The 23,265-nt window shown below is 45.0% G+C and overlaps 1 protein-coding gene and 3 pseudogenes across 1 annotated transcript; all 4 read left to right on the plus strand.

Moving 5' to 3' along the window:
* The first annotated feature begins 2,880 nt into the window (after positions 1–2,880).
* Positions 2,881–3,504, plus strand: LOC121139840 (annotated as a pseudogene).
* An 8,044-nt stretch (positions 3,505–11,548) lies between these two features.
* Positions 11,549–12,175, plus strand: LOC121139997 (annotated as a pseudogene).
* A 4,170-nt stretch (positions 12,176–16,345) lies between these two features.
* LOC121139998 (histone H3-like) lies at positions 16,346–16,884 on the plus strand. Its single transcript, XM_040744300.1, has one exon. It carries the CDS (start codon positions 16,346–16,348, stop codon positions 16,757–16,759), a length of 414 nt encoding a protein of 137 aa, XP_040600234.1. The 3' UTR covers positions 16,760–16,884.
* A 3,466-nt stretch (positions 16,885–20,350) lies between these two features.
* On the plus strand, positions 20,351–20,977 carry LOC121139996 (annotated as a pseudogene).
* The last annotated feature ends 2,288 nt before the right edge of the window (positions 20,978–23,265 follow it).

Genomic DNA, 23,265 nt, shown 5'->3' on the forward strand with positions numbered 1-23,265 from the left:
CCAAAGCCAGACAGAAACCCTGTCTAGAAACCCACCCACCCACAAAATACAGCAGTTTGGTACCATTTCACAATAATCATGTGCCTTTCAGAGAAGGCAGATATTCAAAAAAGCAAAGGAAGTCTCTGATTTGGAGACGTCTTATTAATCTGTTACAGCCTACTAAGAATTTTACATATACCCCAGATTGTTTGCTTTTCTGGTAAACAAATGATAAACATATATTGCCAGTTGATATAACAGAGGATATGGCTAAATATTGAGATATATTGGTCCTACCTTAAAGGAAAACTCTCTTCATTAGCCTGAGTAAATCCCCAGGGAGAGAAAAATTATTTTCAAAAAATATATTTGCTTTCCTTAAAAAAGTACAGACAGACGTATCTGAGCAATATCCACAGCTCATAAGTTCAGCTGAAAATGGAAACCCAATTTTCTCCTTAAAAATGCACGTGGACTGGTGACATGGTTCAGACAGTAAAGGTGACTGCTACCAAGCGTGATGACCTGAGTTTGATCCCCAGAACCTACTTGGTAGAATAGAAGTGATTGATTGATTGATTGATTGGTTGGTTGAATGCAACAAAGAATTAAAAGGCCCACACTAGCTAATCAACAGAGCTTCTCTCTGGAACAAAAGAGATGAGTAAGGATCAAAATTTGATTTCTACTAAATCTGCTACCCTCAATCCACTCATCCGGAGAACACTATTTTAGAAAGCAGATGGCAGATGGGTGGCAGTGGCACACACCCTTAATCCCAGCACTTGGGAGGCAGAGGCAGGTGGATTTCTATGAGTTTGAGGCCAGCCAGAACTACACACACAGAAATCCTGTCTTGAAAAAAAAAAATCAAGCAAGCAGATTGCATAAGTGATCGATATGGTGTTTTTTTTTTTTTTTTTTGGTCTTCAGAAATACTCTCAGTTCCCATTACAGGACAAGCAGGAAAGTGTGAAGATGAAGCAGGAACGCGAGCACTACTACAACCTCACATGCAAGTGTTTTTGCTTTTTCGAGACGGGGTTTCTCTGTGTAGCCTTGTCTGTCCTGGAACTCACTCTGTAGACCAGGCTGGCCTCAGACTCATAGAGATCTGCCTGTCTCTGCCTCCCTGAATGATAGATAGTATTAAAGGCACGTGCCACTACATTGGGCTGTATCTGTTTTCTTAAAGACTGCCGTTATGATTACAATTAGATGGACTCTCAAAATAATTTGAATTTCCTGAATGACCAATGCGTCCATTTCTTTTCTTGTTGCTGTGACAAAGTATCTGAAGCAGAATTTCAGGGAGGAAGAATTTATTCTGGCTCACAAATTGAAGATTTAGGTTGAGGAAGACACGACAGCAGGAGTGTGAGGCAGCTAGTCACACCGATTCCCAGTTAGGACACAGAGACAGAACGCTGATGTTCATCTACCTTTCTCCTTTTGATGCAACCAGGACTCTGGCCACAGAATGATGAATCCCTGGGGTTAGGTTTTAATTAACCTAATCTAGATAATCCTTCACAGACTCGTCCAGGGGCTCCTTTCTGTGGTGACTTTACATCCTACTAAATTGATAATCAATATTAACCATCACAGATACTGAGGTTGAACAATTTTTCACGCATTTATTTTACATTTTGCTTTATCCATTGAAAGAACTATCTGTTTATTGCATTGATTGAGTTGTTTGATTTCTGTAGGGTTTTTTTTTCACTCTTTGTGCATCCACGGTATTAAGCTTCTGTCTGCTATGCAGCTGGCAAAGACTTCCTCCCATTCTTCCGGCTTCCTCTTGTCTTAGTTGTTTCCTTCGCAGCTTGGAACTTTCTTCATTTCATGAGTGCCATTTGTCGACTGTTATGCTTATTTTCGGAGCAAGTAGAGTCCTTCTCAGGAGTCCTTGCTTGTGCTTGAAGTGTTTTCTCTCCTTTTTCTCACGACAGTTTCAGAGTTTAAAGTATTATATCATTGACACTGATGCACTAGGAGTTGACTTTTATATAGGCTAACAGACAGGGATCTAGCTTCATTCTTCTTTATATGGATAGCCAGATCTCCCAGCATCATTTGATGAGAGCCCTGACCTTTCTTCAATGCACTTTTGTACATCTTTAGAATCAGTTGGCTGTATTCACATGGGTTTATATCATGGTCCTCTCTTCTATTCCATTTATCTGCGTGTCTCTTTTTGTGCCATTAGCATGCTACTTTGTTCCTGCCGCTGTATGTATAACCTGAAATCAGTTTTCATGATATCTACAGCATTCTTTTTATGTTCAGATTTCTTTGACTATGTAGAATCTTTTGTGCTTCCATCACTGTCCATCCATTCCTTTGAGACTGGGTTGCAAATTGAGCCTGCAGCTAGGCTGGTGACCACCAAGCCTCAGTATCCTCTTGTCTCTGTCCCTAAAAATGCTAAGTTTATGAGCACATAGCCAGGCATGCCTTTTTTTAAAATATAGGTTCTGAAATTTCAACCTTAGGTTCTCTTCTTATTTACCACGTGCTCTTACTCTCTGAACCATGTTTTTAGCCGCTAAAATATTTTAAGGCAACTGAAAATGGTGTTGTTTTCTTGATTTAATTCTCAACACGTTTCTTATTTGTACATCTAGTGATTTTTGTGTGATAATTTTGTATCCTGCCATTTTCCTGCAAGTACTTGTAAAATCTACAAGTTTTCTTATATAATGTATTAGGTAGGGAATCATATCATCGCACATGTGGATAATTTGACTCTTCCTGTCTGTATCCCTCTTATTTCTTTCTCTTATTACTTTAGCTAAGACTTCAGACACTATATTGAAATAGGTGTATTCAAGATATATATTGAAGCAGAGACCAGCGCGGGTGGAGGGCGCAGCCCGGCCGAGCGCGCCAACCATGACCTCCAAGTGTCCCAGCTGTGACAAGACCTTGTACTTTTCTGAGAAGGTGAGCTCCCTGGCAAGGACTGGCACAAGTTCTGTCTCATGTGTGAGCGCTGCAACAAGATGCTGACCTCCCGGGGCCATGCTGAGCATGATGGGAAACCTTTCTACCACAAACCCTGCTGTGTATGCCACATTGTTTGGACCCAAAGGCGTGAATATAGGGCGCCATGGTTCCTCCATCTACGAGAAGCCTCTGACTGAGAGCCCTCAGGCCTCAGGTAACATTGGCCCCATTGAGGTCCCTGTGGTGCGAACCAAAGAACGGGAGACCAGCGGACCCCGAACTGTCCCAGCAAAGCCTCTAGTTTCACGACATTCACTGGGGTACACAATATTTGTCTGCGATGCAACAAGAGGGTGTGCTTTGCTGAGAATGTGACCTGCTGCCACCAGCTCACCCTGCTCTGGAAGTGCAGCTCCAAGACACTGACCCCTGGCGGCTATGCTGAGAATGAAGGCCAGCCCTGCTGCCACAAGACATGCTATGGAATTCTCTTTGGACCCAAGGGAGTAAATACCAGTACTGTTGGCAGCTGTATATGACAAGGACCCTAAAGGCACAGTCCAGCCTTAGACCTGCAGATGCTGTCCTCAGGGTCCCATGCTTGACCCTGAGGGAAAATGACCCACTGTCTCCACTGCCTCCCCTTACCTCAGTGTGTCTTGACTGCAAACCCCGGGGCCTGAGTGGCTGCGGGGGGAAGTCTGCTGGGTAGTGTCCAGAACAGCACAGAATTTCAACACTGCCTCTTTCTTTCTTCCTTCCTTCCTTTCTTTATTTCTTTTTATTTTTTGTTTTTGTTTTTTTTTTTTTTTGTTGTTGTTGTTTGATTTTCGAGACAGGGTTTCTCCGTATTGTTTTGGAGGCTGTCCTGGATCTCGCTCTGTAGACTAGGCTGGCCTGGAACTCACAGAGTTCTGCCTGCCTCTGCCTCCTGAGTGGTGGGATTAAAGGTCTGCGCCACCAATACTCGGCACACGGTTTGAGGATTTTTAAAAAACATATATATTTAAGAAAGTGGGCAAACACACCTTATTCCTGATTTTAATGAAATGTCCCCTGTAGTCTAGAGCATTTTAATGAAGCAAGTAGTATGCTGCATCCAAAACCAGATAAAGACATCGCAAAAAGAAAAAAGAAAATTGCTGATGGCTAACCAGTCTCCCTGATGAACACAGATGCAAAATGCAAAGTGAATTCAACATCACATCAAAAAGACCATCTCCATCAACCAAGCTGACATCATTACAGAGACATAGAGATTGTTCAATATATTTTAGTAAAATCAATGAATGTTATTCAGCACATAGGCGCATAGTCAAAAATCATATGATCAACTACATAGATGCAGAAATGGCATTTGATAAACTTCAACATCTATGATAAATGATTATTTATGTGAGACACAATTTATTTACAAAAGAGTGTAAAATTCAACATCAAATATGCCATGTTTTGTTTATTCCCATGGGAGACCTGCCCTTTCCTAAACAGAAACAGAGGAGGTGTGGATTGGGGGGAGGGCGTCTGGGGAAGGACTTGGGGGAGGGCCTGGGAGGAGAAGAGGGAAAGGAAAGCTTGGCCAGGGTGTATAAATAAACTTATTTTAAAATGAAAATATCAGCATAAGAAGTTGAGTGTCTTAATTGCTGTACCTTCTAAGGGCTGACTTTTCTCCTTTACAAACTCACCCAACCCTTGCCAAGGAGCCAAGGCAACTGCACAACCCCTCAGTCTTCAAGGATTCCTCCTCCCCCAGCTCTGCTCAAAGAGGGTGAGAGCCAGGTGAGCCTAGGGCAGTGGGTCATATGCCATGACAAACCACCATGAGTGGAGTGGTCCATCCTAGGAACAAACAGTGAGATCCTTTACGGTAGCCCAATAAGGAATGGGGAATCCATCCAAAAAATCTCTCCCAGGATTGCAACCATAAAATAGACTAGACATAAGCAAGGGTTAACAGCCTTGAGACATGTCACTTTGCTATAGAGGAGCAAGCCACTGCTCAGCACTAAGAAATATCCCACTAGGACCTCCTCTCTCCCATCTGCCAAGGATCCTTAGACTGAGGCCATTCTACTCCCTCTCTGTTCCCCCAGCCACGCAGAGTGGAGCTTTAAAAATCCACTGGGAACCAGGCAGTCATGGCAATCTCCTTTAATCCCAGCACTTGGGAGGCAGAAGCAGGTAGCTCTCTGTGGGTTTGAGGCCAGCCTGGTCCTCAAGAGCTAGTTCCAGGGCAGCCTCCAAAGCCACAGAGAAACCCTGTATTGGAAAAAAAAGCTACTCGGGAAGAGCAAGGCAGAGAGTAGGTCACCAGATAGACACCATGTATCTACCAACGAAGAGACACTTTAGCATCACAGGCATTTGGCTTATGTGCATACTGTATTGTCATTTAGGTGGAATTTGGATCGATCAGGTATTCTGGCACTGGGCAGTAACAGAATAGTGAGTGTTACACAGCTCAGATGGAAAGGTATCCTGGAGCTTAGGAGCCACAGAATATTGAGTGTTACACAGCTCAGATGGAAAGGTATCCTGGAGCTCGGGAGTCACAGAATATGGAGTGTTACACAGGTCAGATGGAAAGGTATCCTGGAGCTCGGGAGTCACAGAATACTGAGTGTTACACAGCTCAGGTGGAAAGGTATTCTGGCACTCGGGAGTCACAGAATACTGAGTGTTACACAGCTCAGGTGGAAAGGTATACTGGAGCTTGGGAGTCACAGAATACTGAGTGTTACACAGCTCAGGTGAAAAGGTATCCTGGAACTCAGGAGCCACAGAATACTGAGTATAACAGAGCTCAGGTGGAAAGGTATCCTGGAGCTCAGGAGAGAAGGACCACCACAGGTTGTTGTAAGCTTAGCTGCTTACAGCCCTGCCTCAGGGAAAGGCTTCCCCAGTGTATGGGCTCCCCTCAGGCAGGACAGCATCGTCCAGCTGAGGATTTACGCTCAGTGTTGCAGTTTTGCTTGTCAGGAGATTTCTCAGGAGAAGTTGTTACAGTTCAGCTCTGTTCCCTGAGAGCAGAGAGCACAGATTGGAGCTCTTCCAAGAGAAGCTTTCCCTGGCCAAAGGGTTACAGCCCTGCTAGCTCTGCTCTGCTCTGCCCAGGGTGGCCTCTGCTGTCTCCACCGCAAAAGATTTTCACCCAAAGCTCATTGAAGGGGTTTATTGGAAGAAAGAATCCAGGAGAATGGCTGCCCTCTGCCAGAGTAGCAGGGGACAGCTGGGTAGCACCAACAGCCACAAGCTGTACAGACACACGGTTTATATCGGGGCTTCCAGGGTGGGGATTGCTCAGATTTCAATGCTGAGCTCCTATTGGCTAGAGCTCCTGCTCAAGGATTGGTTAGTTTTCTGCACAGGGTTAGGGTCAGATTTGCCTCTTGTTTCAGAGCCAAAGTGTGTTTCTTTCTCTGGTCCTTTTTAGCCTTTTGGCTCCAATTTTAGGGCCAGGGAGTATTTCATTCACTGACTCTGATTCCAGGGACAAAGTGTGTTCTTTTGGCACTGGTTTCAGGGTCAGGGTACATTTCTTTGGTTCTGATTACAGGGCCAAAGTGTGTTTCTTTGGCTCTGCTCAGGGTGTGTTTCTTTGACTCGTCCTTTTCCCCTACATACTGTGCACCACTTGCATGCCTGGTCCCAGCAGAAGACGGTTTGGGAGCCCCTGAGGTGATTTAAGGTAGAAGCAAGACTTCATGTGGGTGCTGGGTGTTGAGGACTGGTCCTTTGTAAGAGCAGACAGTTTAACTGATGAACCACCTACAGCCCTTGCTCCGGAAGTCCTTAAACTGTTCTAGGTCTAATATCCCAAACTCAGGAAAACACCCAGGGGTTCTAGAAGGTTCTTTGTGACTTGACCGTTGAGGCAGGATTGTAAACAAAAATAAAAAAACAAAAAGAAAAATTAAGAAGGGCTTGAGTTTTTCTACAGTCCATGCTGCACGCCTACACAGACAGCCTCCATTAACAGTCCTGGTGGCAAGAACACCCGGAGAGTATATAAGGGGCGGGCTGTAAAGAGGATCACCACATGGGCCAACCAGAGTGCAGTAGTGAATCACGCCACCAGGTGGGCGACCAATAGGAATGCAGTGGGCTCTATAAAAGCCGAGCCCTCAAGGCACCTAGCACACTCGAGGAGCAGAGGAGAAAGGGCTTCTTCACGATGGCACGCACCAAGCAGACAGCGCGGAAGTCGACGGGAGGCAAGGCTCCGAGGAAGCCGCTAGCTATGAATGTGGCTCGCAAGACTGCACCGGTTACTGGCGTAGTGAAGAAGAAGCAGCACCGCTACCGCCCAGGCACCGTGGCGCTTCGTGAGATCCGCCGCTACCAGAAGACCACCGAGTTGCTGATTCGCAGGGCGCCGTTCCAGCACTTGGTGCGTGAGATAGCCCAGGGTTTCAAGACTGACCTGCGCTTCCAGAGCTCTGCGCTGATGGCGCTGCAGGAGGCCTGCGAGGCCTACCTCGTGGCGCTGTTCGAAGACACCAACCTGTGTGCCATCCACGCCAAGCGGGTGACCATCATGCCGAAAGACATCCACCTGGCTCGTCGCATTCGCGGAGAGCACTCTTAGACTCCACAGGCTCCTGATTATTGCACTATCCTAAACCCAAAGGCTCTTTTCAGAGCCACCCACCACATCTAAAAAAGTGGTTGTAACCTTGTATGTAAATTTGATCGATAATTGAAAATATATGCAAATTTTTTGCTTTTAAAAACTGGCCTCAGGATAAAATGTGTAAAACCTTAAAAAAAAATCACAATGAATGCATGGGTTGTCTCCAAGAATAACCAGACCAGGTATTTTGATGTTTGGGACCTTATACGAACATTTTCTATTGACTCAGTAATCAATTAATAGGGAATTTAGTATGTTAGGTGATGTTAATGAGTATATGGGCTTGTAGTAAGTGAACGGAAGAAAGACATCCCAAACAGAAAACAGCAGTGTGCAAATAATAGGAATTACACAGACAATGTTTAGGGAGCCAGTTTCAGGGACTGGCATAGAAGATGCTGGGTGGTGGTGGTGCATGCCTTTAATCCCTTTAATCCCAGCACTAGGGAGGCAGAGGCAAGTAGATCTCTGTGAGTTTGGACCAGCCTGGACTACAGAGCGAGTTCCAGGACAGCCTCCAAAGCCACACAGAATCTCTGTCTCGAAACCCACCCACCTCCAAAATACAGCAATTTGGTACCATTTCACAATAATCATGTGCCTTTCAGAGAAGGCAGAGATTCAAAAAAGCAAAGGAAAGGTCTCACTTGGGGATCTCTTATTAATCTGTTACAGCCTACTAAGAATTTTACATACACTCCAGTTTGTTTGCTTTTCTGGTCAACAAATGATAAGCATATATAGCCAGTTGACTTTACAGAGGGTATGGCTAAATATTGAGACATATTTGTCCTACCTTAAAGCAAAACTCTCTTCATTAACCTGAGTAAATCCCCAAGGAGAGATCAATTATCCTTCAAAAAATGTATATGCTTTCCTTAAATAAGTACAGACAGACGTATCTGAGCATTATCAGCAGCTCAAAAGTTTAGCTGCAAATAGAAACCCAAATTTCTCCTATAAAAACATGCACGTATTCAGTGGCTGATGGAAGAAGAGGCAGACTCTCTCGGTTAAGTACTGAGCTGAACTCAAGAAAGCCAGTAACAGAGAGGGAGGACTGATGACCAAAGGGATTAAGACTGGGCTGGTTTAACCCCAGAAACAGCTGACCTGACAAGGGTTAACTCCTGAATCCCAGGCATCAGCCTGGGAATCCAGCATGGGACTGATCAAGACCCCCTGAATCTGGGTGTCAGTGAGGAGGCCTAGGTAATCTATTGAGCCTTGGGCAGCAGGTCAGTACTCATCCCGGGTTATACACACGGACTTTGGACTCCCATCCAACAATGTGAGGTGCACTCTCACCCTGAACTCTTGGGGAAGGGTCTAGGCCCTGCCCTGTATGAAATGACAGACTATGGACACCCCCATGGAGGGCCTCACCTTCCCTGGGGAAATGAGGGGATAATCGGGGATTGGGGGAATGGCACGGGAGTAGGGGAGAGAAAGGGAGAGGGACCTGGAACTGACTTGTGAAGCAATCTTGTTTCTTATCTAAATTTAAACTGAAAAACAAATTAAAAAAAACATGCACGTGGACTGGTGACATGGTTCAGACAGTAAAGGTGACTGCTACCAAGCCTGATGACCTGAGTTTGATCCCCAGAACCCACATGGTAGAATACAACTTTGATTGATTTATTGATTGATTGATTCAATGCAACAAAGAATTTAAAAATGCACACTTGCTAATCAATAGAGCTTCTCTCCGGAACAAAGGAGATGAGTAAGGAACTAAAATTTGATTTCTACTAAATCTGCTACCCTCAATCTACTCATCCAGAGAACACTATTTAGAAAGCAGATTGCAGATGGGTGGCAGTGGCACACACCCTTAATCCCAGCACTTGGGAGGCAGAGGCAGGTGGATTTCTATGAGTTTGAGGCCAGCCAGAACTACACACACAGGAATCCTATCTTGAAAAAAATCAAGCAAGCAGATTGCATAAGTGATCAATATATTATAGAGGTTTATTTATTTATTTATTTGGATTGGTCTTCAGAAGTATTCTCAGTTCCCATTACAGGACAAGCAGGAAAGTGTGAAGATGAAGCAGGAACGCGAGCACTACTACAACCTCACATGCAAGTGTTTTTCCTTTTTGCTTTTTCGAGACGGGGTTTCTCTGTGTAGCCTTGTCTGTCCTGGAACTCACTCTGTAGATCAGGCTGGCCTCAGACTCATAGAGATCTGCCTGTCTCTGCCTCCCTGAATGATAGATAGTATTAAAGGCACGTGCCACTACATTGGGCTGTATCTGTTTTTTTAAAGACTGCCATTATGATTACAATTAGATGGAATCTCAAAATAATTTGAATTTCCTGCATGACCAATGTGTCCTTTCTTTACTTGTTGCTGTGACAAAGTATCTGAAGCAGAATTTCAGGGAGGAAGAATTTATTCTGGCTCACAAATTGAAGATTTAGGTTGAGGAAGACACGACAGCAGGAGTGTGAGGCAGCTAGTCACACCGATTCCCAGTTAGGGCACAGAGAGAGAATGCTGATGTTCATTTACCTTTCTCCTTTTGATGCAACCAGGACTCTGGCCACAGAATGATGCCTCCCTGGGGTTAGGTTTTAATTAACCTAATCTAGATAATCCTTCACAGACTCGTCCAGGGGCTCCTTTCTGTGGTGATTTTAGATCCTGCCATATTGACAATCAATATTAACCATCACAGATACTGAGGTTGAACAATTTTTCACGCATTTATTTTACATTTTGCTTTATCCTTTGAAAGAACTATCTGTTATTGCTTTGATTGAGGTGTTTGATTTCTGTAGGGTTTTTTTTTTCACTCTTTGTGCATCCTCGGTATTAAGCTTCTGTCTGCTATGCAGCTGGCAAAGACTTCCTCCCATTCTTCTGGCTGCCTCTTGACTTAGTTGTTTCCTTTGCAGCTTGGAACTTTCTTCATTTCATGAGTCCCATTTGTCGACTCTTAGGCTTATTTTCTGAGCAAGTAGAGTCCTGCTCATGAATACTTGCTTGTGCTTGATGTGTTTTCTCTCCTTTTTCTCACGACAGTTTCAGAGTTTAAAGTATTATATCATTGACACTGATGCACTAGGAGTTGACTTTTGTATAGGCTAACAGACAGGGATCTAGCTTCATTCTTCTTTATATGGATAGCCAGATCTCCCAGCATCATTTGATGAGAGCCCTGACCTTTCTTCAATGCACTTTTGTACATCTTTAGAATCAGTTGGCTGTATTCACATGGGTTTATATCATGGTCCTCTCTTCTATTCCATTTATCTGCGTGTCTCTTTTTGTGCCATTAGCGTGCTACTTTGTTCCTGCCGCTGTATGTATAACTTGAAATCAGTTTTCATGATACCTACAGCTTTCTTTTTTATGTTCAGATTTCTTTGACTATGTAGAATCTTTTATGCTTCCATCACTGTCCATCCATTCCTTTGAGACTGGGTTGCAAATTGAGCCTGCAGCTAAGCTGCTGACCAGCAAGCTTCAGTATCCTCTTGTCTCTGTCCCTAACACGGCTAAGTTTATGAACACATAGCCATGCCTGCCTTTTTTTTAAGTATAGGAGCTGAGGATTCTACCTTAGGTCCTTTTCTTATTTATCAAGTGCTCCTAGTCTCTGAACCATTTGTTTAGCCACTAAAATATTTTTAAGACAAATGAAAATGGGGTTGTTTTCTTGATTTAATTCTCAACACGTTTGCTATTTGTATATCTAGTGGTTTTTGCGTGATAATTTGGTATCCTGCCATTTTCCTGCAAGTACTGTGAAATCTACAAGTTTTCTGATATAATCTATTATGTATGGAATCATATCATCGCACATGTGGATAATTTGACTCTTCCTGTCTGTATCCCTCTTATTTGTGTCTCTTATTACTTTAGCTAAGACTTCACATACTATATTGAAATAGGTGTATTCAAGATATATATTGAAGCAGAGACCAGTGCGGGTGGAGGGCTCGGGCCGACCGAGCGCGTCAACCATGACCTCCAAGTGTCCCAGCTGTGACAAGACCGTGTACTTTTCTGAGAAGGTGAGCTCCCTGGGCAAGGACTGGCACAAGTTCTGTCTCAAATGTGAGCGCTGCAACAAGACTCTGACGTCCCGGGGGCCATGCTGAGCATGATGGGAAACCTTTCTACCACAGACCCTGTTGTGTATGCCACACTGTTTGGACCCAAAGGCGTGAATATGGGACACATTGGTTCCTAGGTCGAATATAAGCCTCTGACTGAGAGCCCTCAGGCCTCAGGTAACATTGGCCCCTTAGAGGTCCCTGTGGTGCGAACCGAAGAACGGGAGATCAGCGACCCCCAACGGTCCCACCAAAGCCTCTAGTGTCACCACATTCAATGGGGTACCCAATATTTGTCTGCAATGCAACAAGAGGGTGTGCTTTGCTGAGAAGGTGACCTGCTGCCACCAGCTCTTCCTGCTCTGGGAGTGTCGCTCCAAGACACTGACCCCTGGCGGCTATGCTGAACATGACGGACAGCCCTACTGCCACAAGCCTTGCTATGGAATTCTCTTTGGACCCAAGGGAGTAAATGCCAGTTCTGTGAGCAGCTGTAGCTATGACAAGGACCCTAAAGGCACAGTCCAGCCTTAGACCTGCAGATGCTGTCCTCAGGGTCCCTGAGGGAAAATGACCCACTTTCTCCACTGCCTCCCCTTACCGTCAGTGTGTCTTGACTGCAAACCCTGGGGCCTGAGTGGCTGCGGGGAAGTCTGCTGGGTAGTGTCCAGAACAGCACAGAATTTCAACCCTACTTCTTTCTTTTCTTTCTTCCTTTTTTTCTTCGAGACAGAGTTTCTCTGTATTGTTTTGGATGCTTCCCTGGAACTTTCTCTGTAGACCAGGCTGGCCTCAACCTCGCAGAGATCCGCCTGCCAAGTGCTGGGATTAAAGCTGTTCGCCACCAACGGCGGGTTTTAACCCTACTTCTTTGTCACCTCAGCATGTCGTCTCTTACCCACTGCCTCCTTTGTGACTGTGTGCCTCTGTAGCTTCACGTGTCCTGTGTCCTGTTCCCGTGCCCAGCATTCTCTCTATCCCTGTGTCTCCATGTCCCCAATGGCTCTTCGAGGTGGCTGTCCTATGATGTCCCTGTTGCCCACACATGCCCACCTGTACTTTTTTATGCTCTGCTGGCCGGTGATGGCCATGTTCTCACAGTATTCCTAGGGTGGCAGCACCCCTCCAAGGAGACCTTTGCTGGTTCCCACACGACTCCCTACCTGCCCCTCACATTGTTCACAGGTACCCAGACTTTGCTGTGAATAAATGGTTTGAGGATTGTTTTGTTTTTGCTTTTTTGAGACAGGGTTTCTCTGTATTGTTTTGGAGGCTGTCCTAGAACTCGCTCTGTGGACCAGGCTGGTCTCAAACTCACAGAGTTCTGCCTGCCTCTGCCTCCCGCGTGCTGGGATTAAAGGCCAGTGACACCAATACTCGGCCCACGGATTATATTTAAGAAAGTGGGCAAACACACCTTATTCCTGATTTTAATGAAATGGCCCCTGTAGTCTAGAGCATTTTAATGAAGCAAGTAGTATGCTGAATCCAAAACCAGATAAAGACATCGCAAAAAGAAAAAGAAAATTGCTGATGGCTAACCAGTCTCCCTGATGAACACAGATGCAAAATGCAAAGTGAATTCAACATCACATCAAAAAGACCATCTACGTCAACCAAGCTGACATCTTTACATAGACATAGAGATTGTTCAATATATTTCAGTAAAATCAATGAATGTTATTCAGCACATAGGCGCATAGTCAGAAATCATATGATCAATGACAAAGATGCAGAAAAGGTATTAAATAAAATTCAATACCTATGATAAATGATAATTTATGTGGGACACAATTTATTTACAAAAGAGGATAAAATTCAGCATCAAATATGCCATGTTTTGTTTATTCTCATGGGAGACCTGCCCTTTCCTATACAGAAACAGAGGAGGAATGGATGGGGGTGAGGGAGACTAGGGAAGGGCTGGGGAAGGGCCTGGGAGTAGAAGAGGGAAAGGAAAGCTTGGCCAGGTTGTATAAATAAACTTATTTTAAAATGAAAACATCAACATAAGAAGTTGAGTGTCTGAAGTGCTGTGCCTTCTAAGGGCTCACTTTTCTCCCTTACAACCTCACCCAACCCTTGCCAAGGAGCTAAGGCAACTATACAACCCCTCAGTCTTCAAAGATTCCTCCTCCCCCAGCTCTGCTCAAAGAGGGTGAGAGCCAGGTGAGCCTGGGGCAGTGGGACAGATGCCACCATAAGCCACCATGTAGGGAGTGGTCCATCCTAGCAACAAACAATGAGATCCTTTACGATAGCCAAATAAGGAATGGGGAACCCATCCAAAAAATCTCTCCCAGGATGACAACCACCAAATACACTAGACATAAGCAAGGGTTAACAGCCTTGAGGCACGTCACTTTGCTTTACAGGAGCAAGCCACTGCTCAGCACTAAGATATCCCACTAGGACCTCTTCTCCCATCTGCCAAGGATCCTTGGACTGAGGCCATTCTACGCCCTCTCTGTTCATCCAGCCACGCAGAGTGGAGCTTACAAAATCCACTGGGAACCAGGCAGTGGTGGCAATCTCCTTTAATCCCAGCACTTGGGAGGCAGAGGCAGGCAGCTCTCTGTGGGATTGAGGCCAGCCTGGTGTACAATAGCTAGTTCTAGGGTAACATCCAAAGCCACAGAGAAACCCTGTACCGAAAAAAACAAACAAAAAAGCTACTTGGGAACAGGAAGACAGATCCTAGTTCACTAGATAGACACCATGTATCTGCCAAGGAACAGAGACCCTAGCATCACAGGCATTTGGCTTACATGTATACTGTGTTGGCATTTAGGTGGAATTTGAAAGGAACAGGTATCCTGGCACTGGGGAGCCACAGAATACTGAGTGTTACACAGCTCAGGTGGAAACGTATCCTGGAGCTCTGGAGCCACAGAATACTGAGTGTTACACAGCTCAGGTGGAAAGGTTTCCTGGAGCTCGGGAGTGACAGAATACTGAGTGTTACACAGCTCAGGTGGAAAGGTATCCTGGAGCTCAGGAGCCACAGAATACTGAGTGTTACACAGCTCAGATGGAAAGGTATCCTGGAGCTAGGAGTCACAGAAGACTGAGTGTTACACAGGTCAGATGGAAAGGTATCCTGGACCTCGGGAGTCACAGAATACTGAGTGTTACTCAGCTCAATTGGAAAGGTATCCTGGAGCTCGGGAGTCACAGACTACTGAGTCTTACACAGCTCAGGTGGAAAGGTATCCTGGAGCTCAGGAGTCACAGAACACTGAGTGTTACACAGCTCAGGTGGAAAGGTATCCTGGAGCTCAGGATCACAAAATACTGAGTGTTACACAGCTCAGATGGAAAGGTTTCCTGGAGCTCGGGGGCCAAGGACCACCACAGGTTGCAGTAAGCATAGCAGCTTACAGCCCTGCCTCAGGGAAAGGCTTCCCCAGGATATGGGCTCGACTCAGGCAGGACAGCATCTTCAAGCTGAGGCTGTTCGCTCACTGTTGCAGTTTTGCTCGGCAGGAGGTTTCTCAGGAGAAGTTGTTACAGTTCAGCTCTACTCCTGGAGAGTGGAGAGCACAGATTGGAGCTCATCCAAGAGAAGCTTTCCCTGGCAAAAGGGTTACAGCCCTGCTAGCTCTGCTCTGCTCTGCCCAGGGTCTCCTCTGTTCTGTTGCCACCGCAAAAGTATTTCACCCAAAGCTTATTGAAGGTTTTTTTTGGAAGAAAGAAACCAAGGAATGGCTGCCCTCTGCCAGAGTAGCAGGGGACAGCAGGGTAGCACGAACAGCCACAAGTTGAACAGAAACGCAGTTTATATCGGGTTTACAGGGTGGGGATTGGTCAGATTTAGTGCTGAGCTCCGATTGGCTAGAGCTCCTGCTCAAGGATTGGCTAGTTTTCTGCACAGGATTAGGGTGAGATTTGGCTCTGGTTTCAGGGCCAAAGTGTGTTTCTTTTTCTGGTCCTTTTTAGCCTTTTGGCTCCAATTTTAGGTCCAGGATGCATTTCTTTCACTGGCTCTATTTCCTGGGACAAAATGTGTTTCTTTGGCACTGGTTTCAGGGTCAGGGTTCATTTCTTGGTTCTGGTTGCAGGGCCAAAGTGTGTTTCTTTGTCTCTGCTCAGGGTGTGCTTCTTTGACTCGTCCTTTTCCCCTACATACTCTGCACCACTTGCATGTCTGGTCCCAGCAGAAGACGGTTTGGGAGCCCCTAGGTGAATTGAGGAGGAAGCAAGCCTTCATGTGGGTGCTGGGTGTTGAGGACTGGTCCTCTGGAAGAAAAGACAGTTTAACTGATGAACCACCTACAGCCCTTGCTCCGGAAGTCCTTAAACTGTTCTAGTTCTAATATCACAAACTCAGGAAAACACCCAGAGGTTCTAAGAGGTTCTTTGTGACTTGACCGTTGAGGTAGGATTGTAAAAAAAAAAAAAAAAAAAAAAAAGAAAAGAAAAGAAAAGAAAGAAAGAAAAATTTAAGAATGGCTTGAGTTTTTCTACAATCCATGCTGCACGCCTACACAGACAGCCTCCATTAACAGTCCTGGTGGCAAGACCACCCGGAGAGTATATAAGGGGCAGGCTGTAAAGAGGATCACCACATGGGCCACCCAGAGTGCAGTAGTGAATCACGCCACCAGGTGGGCGACCAATAGGAATGCAGTGGGCTCTATAAAAGCCGAGCCCTCAAGGCACCTAGCACACTCGAGGAGCAGAGGACAAAGGAGCTTCTTCACGATGGTACGCACCAAGCAGACAGCGCGGAAGTCGACAGGAGGCAAGGCTCCACAGAAGCAGCTAGCTATGAATGTGGCTCGCAAGACTGCACCGGTTACTGGCGTAGTGAAGAAGAAGCAGCACCGCTACCGCCCAGGCACCGTGGCGCTTCGTGAGATCCGCCGCTACCAGAAGACCACCGAGTTGCTGATTCGCAGGGCGCCGTTCCAGCACTTGGTGCGTGAGATAGCCCAGGGTTTCAAGACTGACCTGCGCTTCCAGAGCTCTGCGCTGATGGCGCTGCAGGAGGCCTGCGAGGCCTACCTCGTGGCGCTGTTCGAAGACACCAACCTGTGTGCCATCCACGCCAAGCGGGTGACCATCATGCCGAAAGACATCCACCTGGCTCGTCGCATTCGCGGAGAGCACTCTTAAACTTAGACTCCACAGGCTCCTGATTATTGCACTATCCTAAACCCAAAGGCTCTTTTCAGAGCCACTCACCAAATCTAAAAAAGTGGTTGTAACCTTGTATGTAAATTTGATCGATAATTGAAAATATATGCAAATTTTTTGCTTTTAAAAGCTGGCCTCAGAATAAAATCTTTGAAACCTTAAAAAAAAATCACAATGAATGCATGGGATGTCTTCAAGAATAAACAGGCCAGGTATTTTGCTCTTTGGGACCTTATACGAACATTTCTACTGACTCAGTAATTAATTAATAGGGATGTTTAGTATGTTAGGTGATGTTAATGAGTATATGGGCTTGTAGTAAGTGAACGGAAGAAAGACATCCCAAACAGAAAACAGCAGTGTGCAAATAATAGGAATTACACAGACAATGTTTAGGGAGCCAGTTTCAGGGACTGGCATAGAAGATGCATGTGGCAGGTAGGCTTAAAAACACAGTAATTTTTTTTCTTTTTTTATCATTTTTTATTTTAATTTTAAATAGCTTGTTTTACATGTCAATCCCAGTTAATTTTGCTGGGCGGTGGTGGCAAATGCCAGCACTAAGGAGGCAGAGGCAGGTAGATATCTGTGAGTTTGGACCAGCCTGGTCTACAGAGTGAGTTCCAGGACAGCCTCCAAAGCCACACAGAAACCCTGTCTCGAAACCCACCCATAAAGTATAGCAATTTGCCAACATTTCACAATAATCATGTGCCTTTCATAGAAGCAGAGATTCAAAAAGGCAAAGGAAAGGTCTCACTTGGAGATCTCTTATTAATCTGTTACAGCCTACTAAGAATTTTACATATACTCCAGTTTGTTTGCTTTTCTGGTCAACAAATGATAAACATATATAGCCAATTGACTTTACAGAAGATATGGCTAAGTATTGAGACATATTTGTCCTACCTTAAAGAAAAACTCTCTTCATTAACCTGATTAAATGCCCAAGGAGAGAACAATTATCCTTCAAAAATGTATATGCTTGCCTTAAATAAGTACAGACAGACGTATCTGAGCAATATCCACAGCTGAAAAGTTCAGCTGTAAATGGAAACACAAATTTCTCCTTTAAAAAACATTCACATGGACTGGTGACATGGTTCAGACAGTAAAGGTGACTGCTACCAAGCGTGATGACCTGAGTTTGATCCCCAGAACCCACATTGTAGAATAGAGCTAGGTGATTGATTGATTGATTGATTGAGTGATTGATTGCCTGATTGAATGCGACAAAGAATTAAAAGACCCACACTTGCTAATCAATAGAGCTTCTCTCCGGAACAAAGGAGATGAGTAAGGAAATAAAATTTGATTTCTACTGAATCTGCTATCCTCAATCCACTCATCCGGAGAACACTATTTAAGAAAGCAGAGGGCAGATGGGTGGCAGTGGCACACACCTTTAATCCCAGCACTTGGGAGGCAGAGGCAGGTGGATTTCTATGAGTTTGAGGCCCATCAGAGCTACACATACAGGAATCCTGTCTCGAAAAAAAAATCAAGCAAGCAGAATGCATAAGTGATCGATATACTATACAGGTTTATTTATTTATTTATTTATTTATTTATTTATTTATTTATTTGGATTGGTCTTCAGAAGTACTCTCAGTTCCCATTACAGGACAAGCAGGAAAGTGTGAAGATGAAGCAGGAACGCGAGCACTACTACAACCTCACATGCAAGTGTTTTTCCTTTTTGCTTTTTCGAGACGGGGTTTCTCTGTGTAGCCTTTTCTGTCCTGGAACTCACTCTGTAGACCAGCCTGGCCTCAAACTCATAGAGATCTGCCTGTCTCTGCATCCCTGAGTGATAGATAGTATTAAAGGCACGTGCCACTACATTGGGCTGTATCTCTTTTTTTAAAGACTGCCATTATGATTACAATTAGATGGACTCTCAAAATAATTTGAAATTCCTGAATGACCAATGCGTCCATTTCTTTTCTTGTTGCTGTGACAAAGTATCTGAAGCAGAATTTCAGGGAGGAAGAATTTATTCTGGCTCACAAACTGAAGATTTAGGTTGAGGAAGACACGACAGCAGGAGTGTGAGGCAGCTAGTCACACCGATTCCCAGTTAGGACACAGAGACAGAACGCTGATGTTCATTTACCTTTCTCCTTTTGATGCAACCAGGACTCTGGCCACAGAATGATGCCTCCCTGGGGTTAGGTTTTAATTAACCTAATCTAGATAATCCTTCACAGACTCGTCCAGGGGCTCCTTTCTGTGGTGACTTTACATCCTATCAAATTGATAATCAATATAAACCATCACAGATACCGAGGTTGAACAATTTTTCACGCATTTATTTTACATTTTGCTTTATCCATTGAAAGAACTATCTGTTATTGCTTTGATTGAGGTGTTTGATTTCTGTAGGGTTTTTTTCACTCTTTGTGCATCCTCGGTATTAAGCTTCTGTCTGCTATGCAGCTGGCAAAAACTTCCTCCCATTCTTCCGGCTGCCTCTTGACTTAGTTGTTTCCTTTGCAGCTTGGAACTTTCTTCATTTCATGAGTCCCATTTGTCGACTCTTAGGCTTATTTTCTGAGCAAGTAGAGTCCTGCTCATGAATACTTGCTTGTGCTTGATGTGTTTTCTCTCCTTTTTCTCACGACAGTTTCAGAGTTTAAAGTATTATATCATTGACACTGATGCACTAGGAGTTGACTTTTGTATAGGCTAACAGACAGGGATCTAGCTTCATTCTTCTTTATATGGATAGCCAGATCTCCCAGCATCATTTGATGAGAGCCCTGACCTTTCTTCAATGCACTTTTGTACATCTTTAGAATCAGTTGGCTGTATTCACATGGGTTTATATCATGGTCCTCTCTTCTATTCCATTTATCTGCATGTCTCTTTTTGTGCCATTAGCGTGCTACTTTGTTCCTGCCGCTGTATGTATAACTTGAAATCAGTTTTCATGATACCTACAGCTTTCTTTTTTATGTTCAGATTTCTTTGACTATGTAGAATCTTTTATGCTTCCATCACTGTCCATCCATTCCTTTGAGACTGGGTTGCAAATTGAACCTGCAGCTAAGCTGCTGACCAGCAAGCTTCAGTATCCTCTTGTCTCTATCCCTAACAATGCTAAATTTAAGAACACATAGCCATGCCTGCCTTTTTTTTAAGTATAGGATCTGAGAATTCTACCTTAGGTCCTTTTCTTATTTATCAAGTGCTCCTAGTCTCTGAACCATTTGTTTAGCCACTAAAATATTTTTAAGACAAATGAAAATGGGGTTGTTTTCTTGATTTAATTCTCAACACGTTTGCTATTTGTATATCTAGTGGTTTTTGCGTGATAATTTGGTATCCTGCCATTTTCCTGCAAGTACTGTGAAATCTACAAGTTTTCTGATATAATCTATTATGTATGGAATCATATCAACGCACATGTGGATAATTTGACTCTTCCTGTCTGTATCCCTCTTATTTGTGTCTCTTATTACTTTAGCTAAGACTTCACATACTATATTGAAATAGGTGTATTCAAGATATATATTGAAGCAGAGACCAGTGCGGGTGGAGGGCTCGGGCCGACCGAGCGCGTCAACCATGACCTCCAAGTGTCCCAGCTGTGACAAGACCGTGTACTTTTCTGAGAAGGTGAGCTCCCTGGGCAAGGACTGGCACAAGTTCTGTCTCAAATGTGAGTGCTGCAACAAGACTCTGACGTCCCGGGGGCCATGCTGAGCATGATGGGAAACCTTTCTACCACAGACCCTGTTGTGTATGCCACACTGTTTGGACCCAAAGGCGTGAATATGGGACACATTGGTTCCTAGGTCGAATATAAGCCTCTGACTGAGAGCCCTCAGGCCTCAGGTAACATTGGCCCCTTAGAGGTCCCTGTGGTGCGAACCGAAGAACGGGAGATCAGCGACCCCCAACGGTCCCACCAAAGCCTCTAGTGTCACCACATTCACTGGGGTACCCAATATTTGTCTGCAATGCAACAAGAGGGTGTGCTTTGCTGAGAAGGTGACCTGCTGCCACCAGCTCTTCCTGCTCTGGGAGTGTCGCTCCAAGACACTGACCCCTGGCGGCTATGCTGAACATGACGGACAGCCCTACTGCCACAAGCCTTGCTATGGAATTCTCTTTGGACCCAAGGGAGTAAATGCCAGTTCTGTGAGCAGCTGTAGCTATGACAAGGACCCTAAAGGCACAGTCCAGCCTTAGACCTGCAGATGCTGTCCTCAGGGTCCCTGAGGGAAAATGACCCACTTTCTCCACTGCCTCCCCTTACCGTCAGTGTGTCTTGACTGCAAACCCTGGGGCCTGAGTGGCTGCGGGGGAAGTCTGCTGGGTAGTGTCCAGAACAGCACAGAATTTCAACCCTACTTCTTTCTTTTCTTTCTTCCTTTTTTTCTTCGAGACAGAGTTTCTCTGTATTGTTTTGGATGCTTCCCTGGAACTTTCTCTGTAGACCAGGCTGGCCTCAACCTCGCAGAGATCCGCCTGCCAAGTGCTGGGATTAAAGCTGTTCGCCACCAACGGCGGGTTTTAACCCTACTTCTTTGTCACCTCAGCATGTCGTCTCTTACCCACTGCCTCCTTTGTGACTGTGTGCCTCTGTAGCTTCACGTGTCCTGTGTCCTGTTCCCGTGCCCAGCATTCTCTCTATCCCTGTGTCTCCATGTCCCCAATGGCTCTTCGAGGTGGCTGTCCTATGATGTCCCTGTTGCCCACACATGCCCACCTGTACTTTTTTATGCTCTGCTGGCCGGTGATGGCCATGTTCTCACAGTATTCCTAGGGTGGCAGCACCCCTCCAAGGAGACCTTTGCTGGTTCCCACACGACTCCCTACCTGCCCCTCACATTGTTCACAGGTACCCAGACTTTGCTGTGAATAAATGGTTTGAGGATTGTTTTGTTTTTGCTTTTTTGAGACAGGGTTTCTCTGTATTGTTTTGGAGGCTGTCCTAGAACTCGCTCTGTGGACCAGGCTGGTCTCAAACTCACAGAGTTCTGCCTGCCTCTGCCTCCCGCGTGCTGGGATTAAAGGCCAGTGACACCAATACTCGGCCCACGGATTATATTTAAGAAAGTGGGCAAACACACCTTATTCCTGATTTTAATGAAATGGCCCCTGTAGTCTAGAGCATTTTAATGAAGCAAGTAGTATGCTGAATCCAAAACCAGATAAAGACATCGCAAAAAGAAAAAAGAAAATTGCTGATGGCTAACCAGTCTCCCTGATGAACACAGATGCAAAATGCAAAGTGAATTCAACATCACATCAAAAAGACCATCTACGTCAACCAAGCTGACATCTTTACATAGACATAGAGATTGTTCAATATATTTCAGTAAAATCAATGAATGTTATTCAGCACATAGGCGCATAGTCAGAAATCATATGATCAATGACAAAGATGCAGAAAAGGTATTAAATAAAATTCAATACCTATGATAAATGATAATTTATGTGGGACACAATTTATTTACAAAAGAGGATAAAATTCAGCATCAAATATGCCATGTTTTGTTTATTCTCATGGGAGACCTGCCCTTTCCTATACAGAAACAGAGGAGGAATGGATGGGGTGAGGGAGACTAGGGAAGGGCTGGGGAAGGGCCTGGGAGTAGAAGAGGGAAAGGAAAGCTTGGCCAGGTTGTATAAATAAACTTATTTTAAAATGAAAACATCAACATAAGAAGTTGAGTGTCTGAAGTGCTGTGCCTTCTAAGGGCTCACTTTTCTCCCTTACAACCTCACCCAACCCTTGCCAAGGAGCTAAGGCAACTATACAACCCCTCAGTCTTCAAAGATTCCTCCTCCCCCAGCTCTGCTCAAAGAGGGTGAGAGCCAGGTGAGCCTGGGGCAGTGGGACAGATGCCACCATAAGCCACCATGTAGGGAGTGGTCCATCCTAGCAACAAACAATGAGATCCTTTACGATAGCCAAATAAGGAATGGGGAACCCATCCAAAAAATCTCTCCCAGGATGACAACCACCAAATACACTAGACATAAGCAAGGGTTAACAGCCTTGAGGCACGTCACTTTGCTTTACAGGAGCAAGCCACTGCTCAGCACTAAGATATCCCACTAGGACCTCTTCTCCCATCTGCCAAGGATCCTTGGACTGAGGCCATTCTACGCCCTCTCTGTTCATCCAGCCACGCAGAGTGGAGCTTACAAAATCCACTGGGAACCAGGCAGTGGTGGCAATCTCCTTTAATCCCAGCACTTGGGAGGCAGAGGCAGGCAGCTCTCTGTGGGATTGAGGCCAGCCTGGTGTACAATAGCTAGTTCTAGGGTAACATCCAAAGCCACAGAGAAACCCTGTACCGAAAAAAACAAACAAAAAAGCTACTTGGGAACAGGAAGACAGATCCTAGTTCACTAGATAGACACCATGTATCTGCCAAGGAACAGAGACCCTAGCATCACAGGCATTTGGCTTACATGTATACTGTGTTGGCATTTAGGTGGAATTTGAAAGGAACAGGTATCCTGGC

This window comes from Mesocricetus auratus, unplaced genomic scaffold (genome assembly GCF_017639785.1).
Source record: "Mesocricetus auratus isolate SY011 unplaced genomic scaffold, BCM_Maur_2.0 Super-Scaffold_100003, whole genome shotgun sequence".
NCBI lineage: Eukaryota > Metazoa > Chordata > Mammalia > Rodentia > Cricetidae > Mesocricetus > Mesocricetus auratus.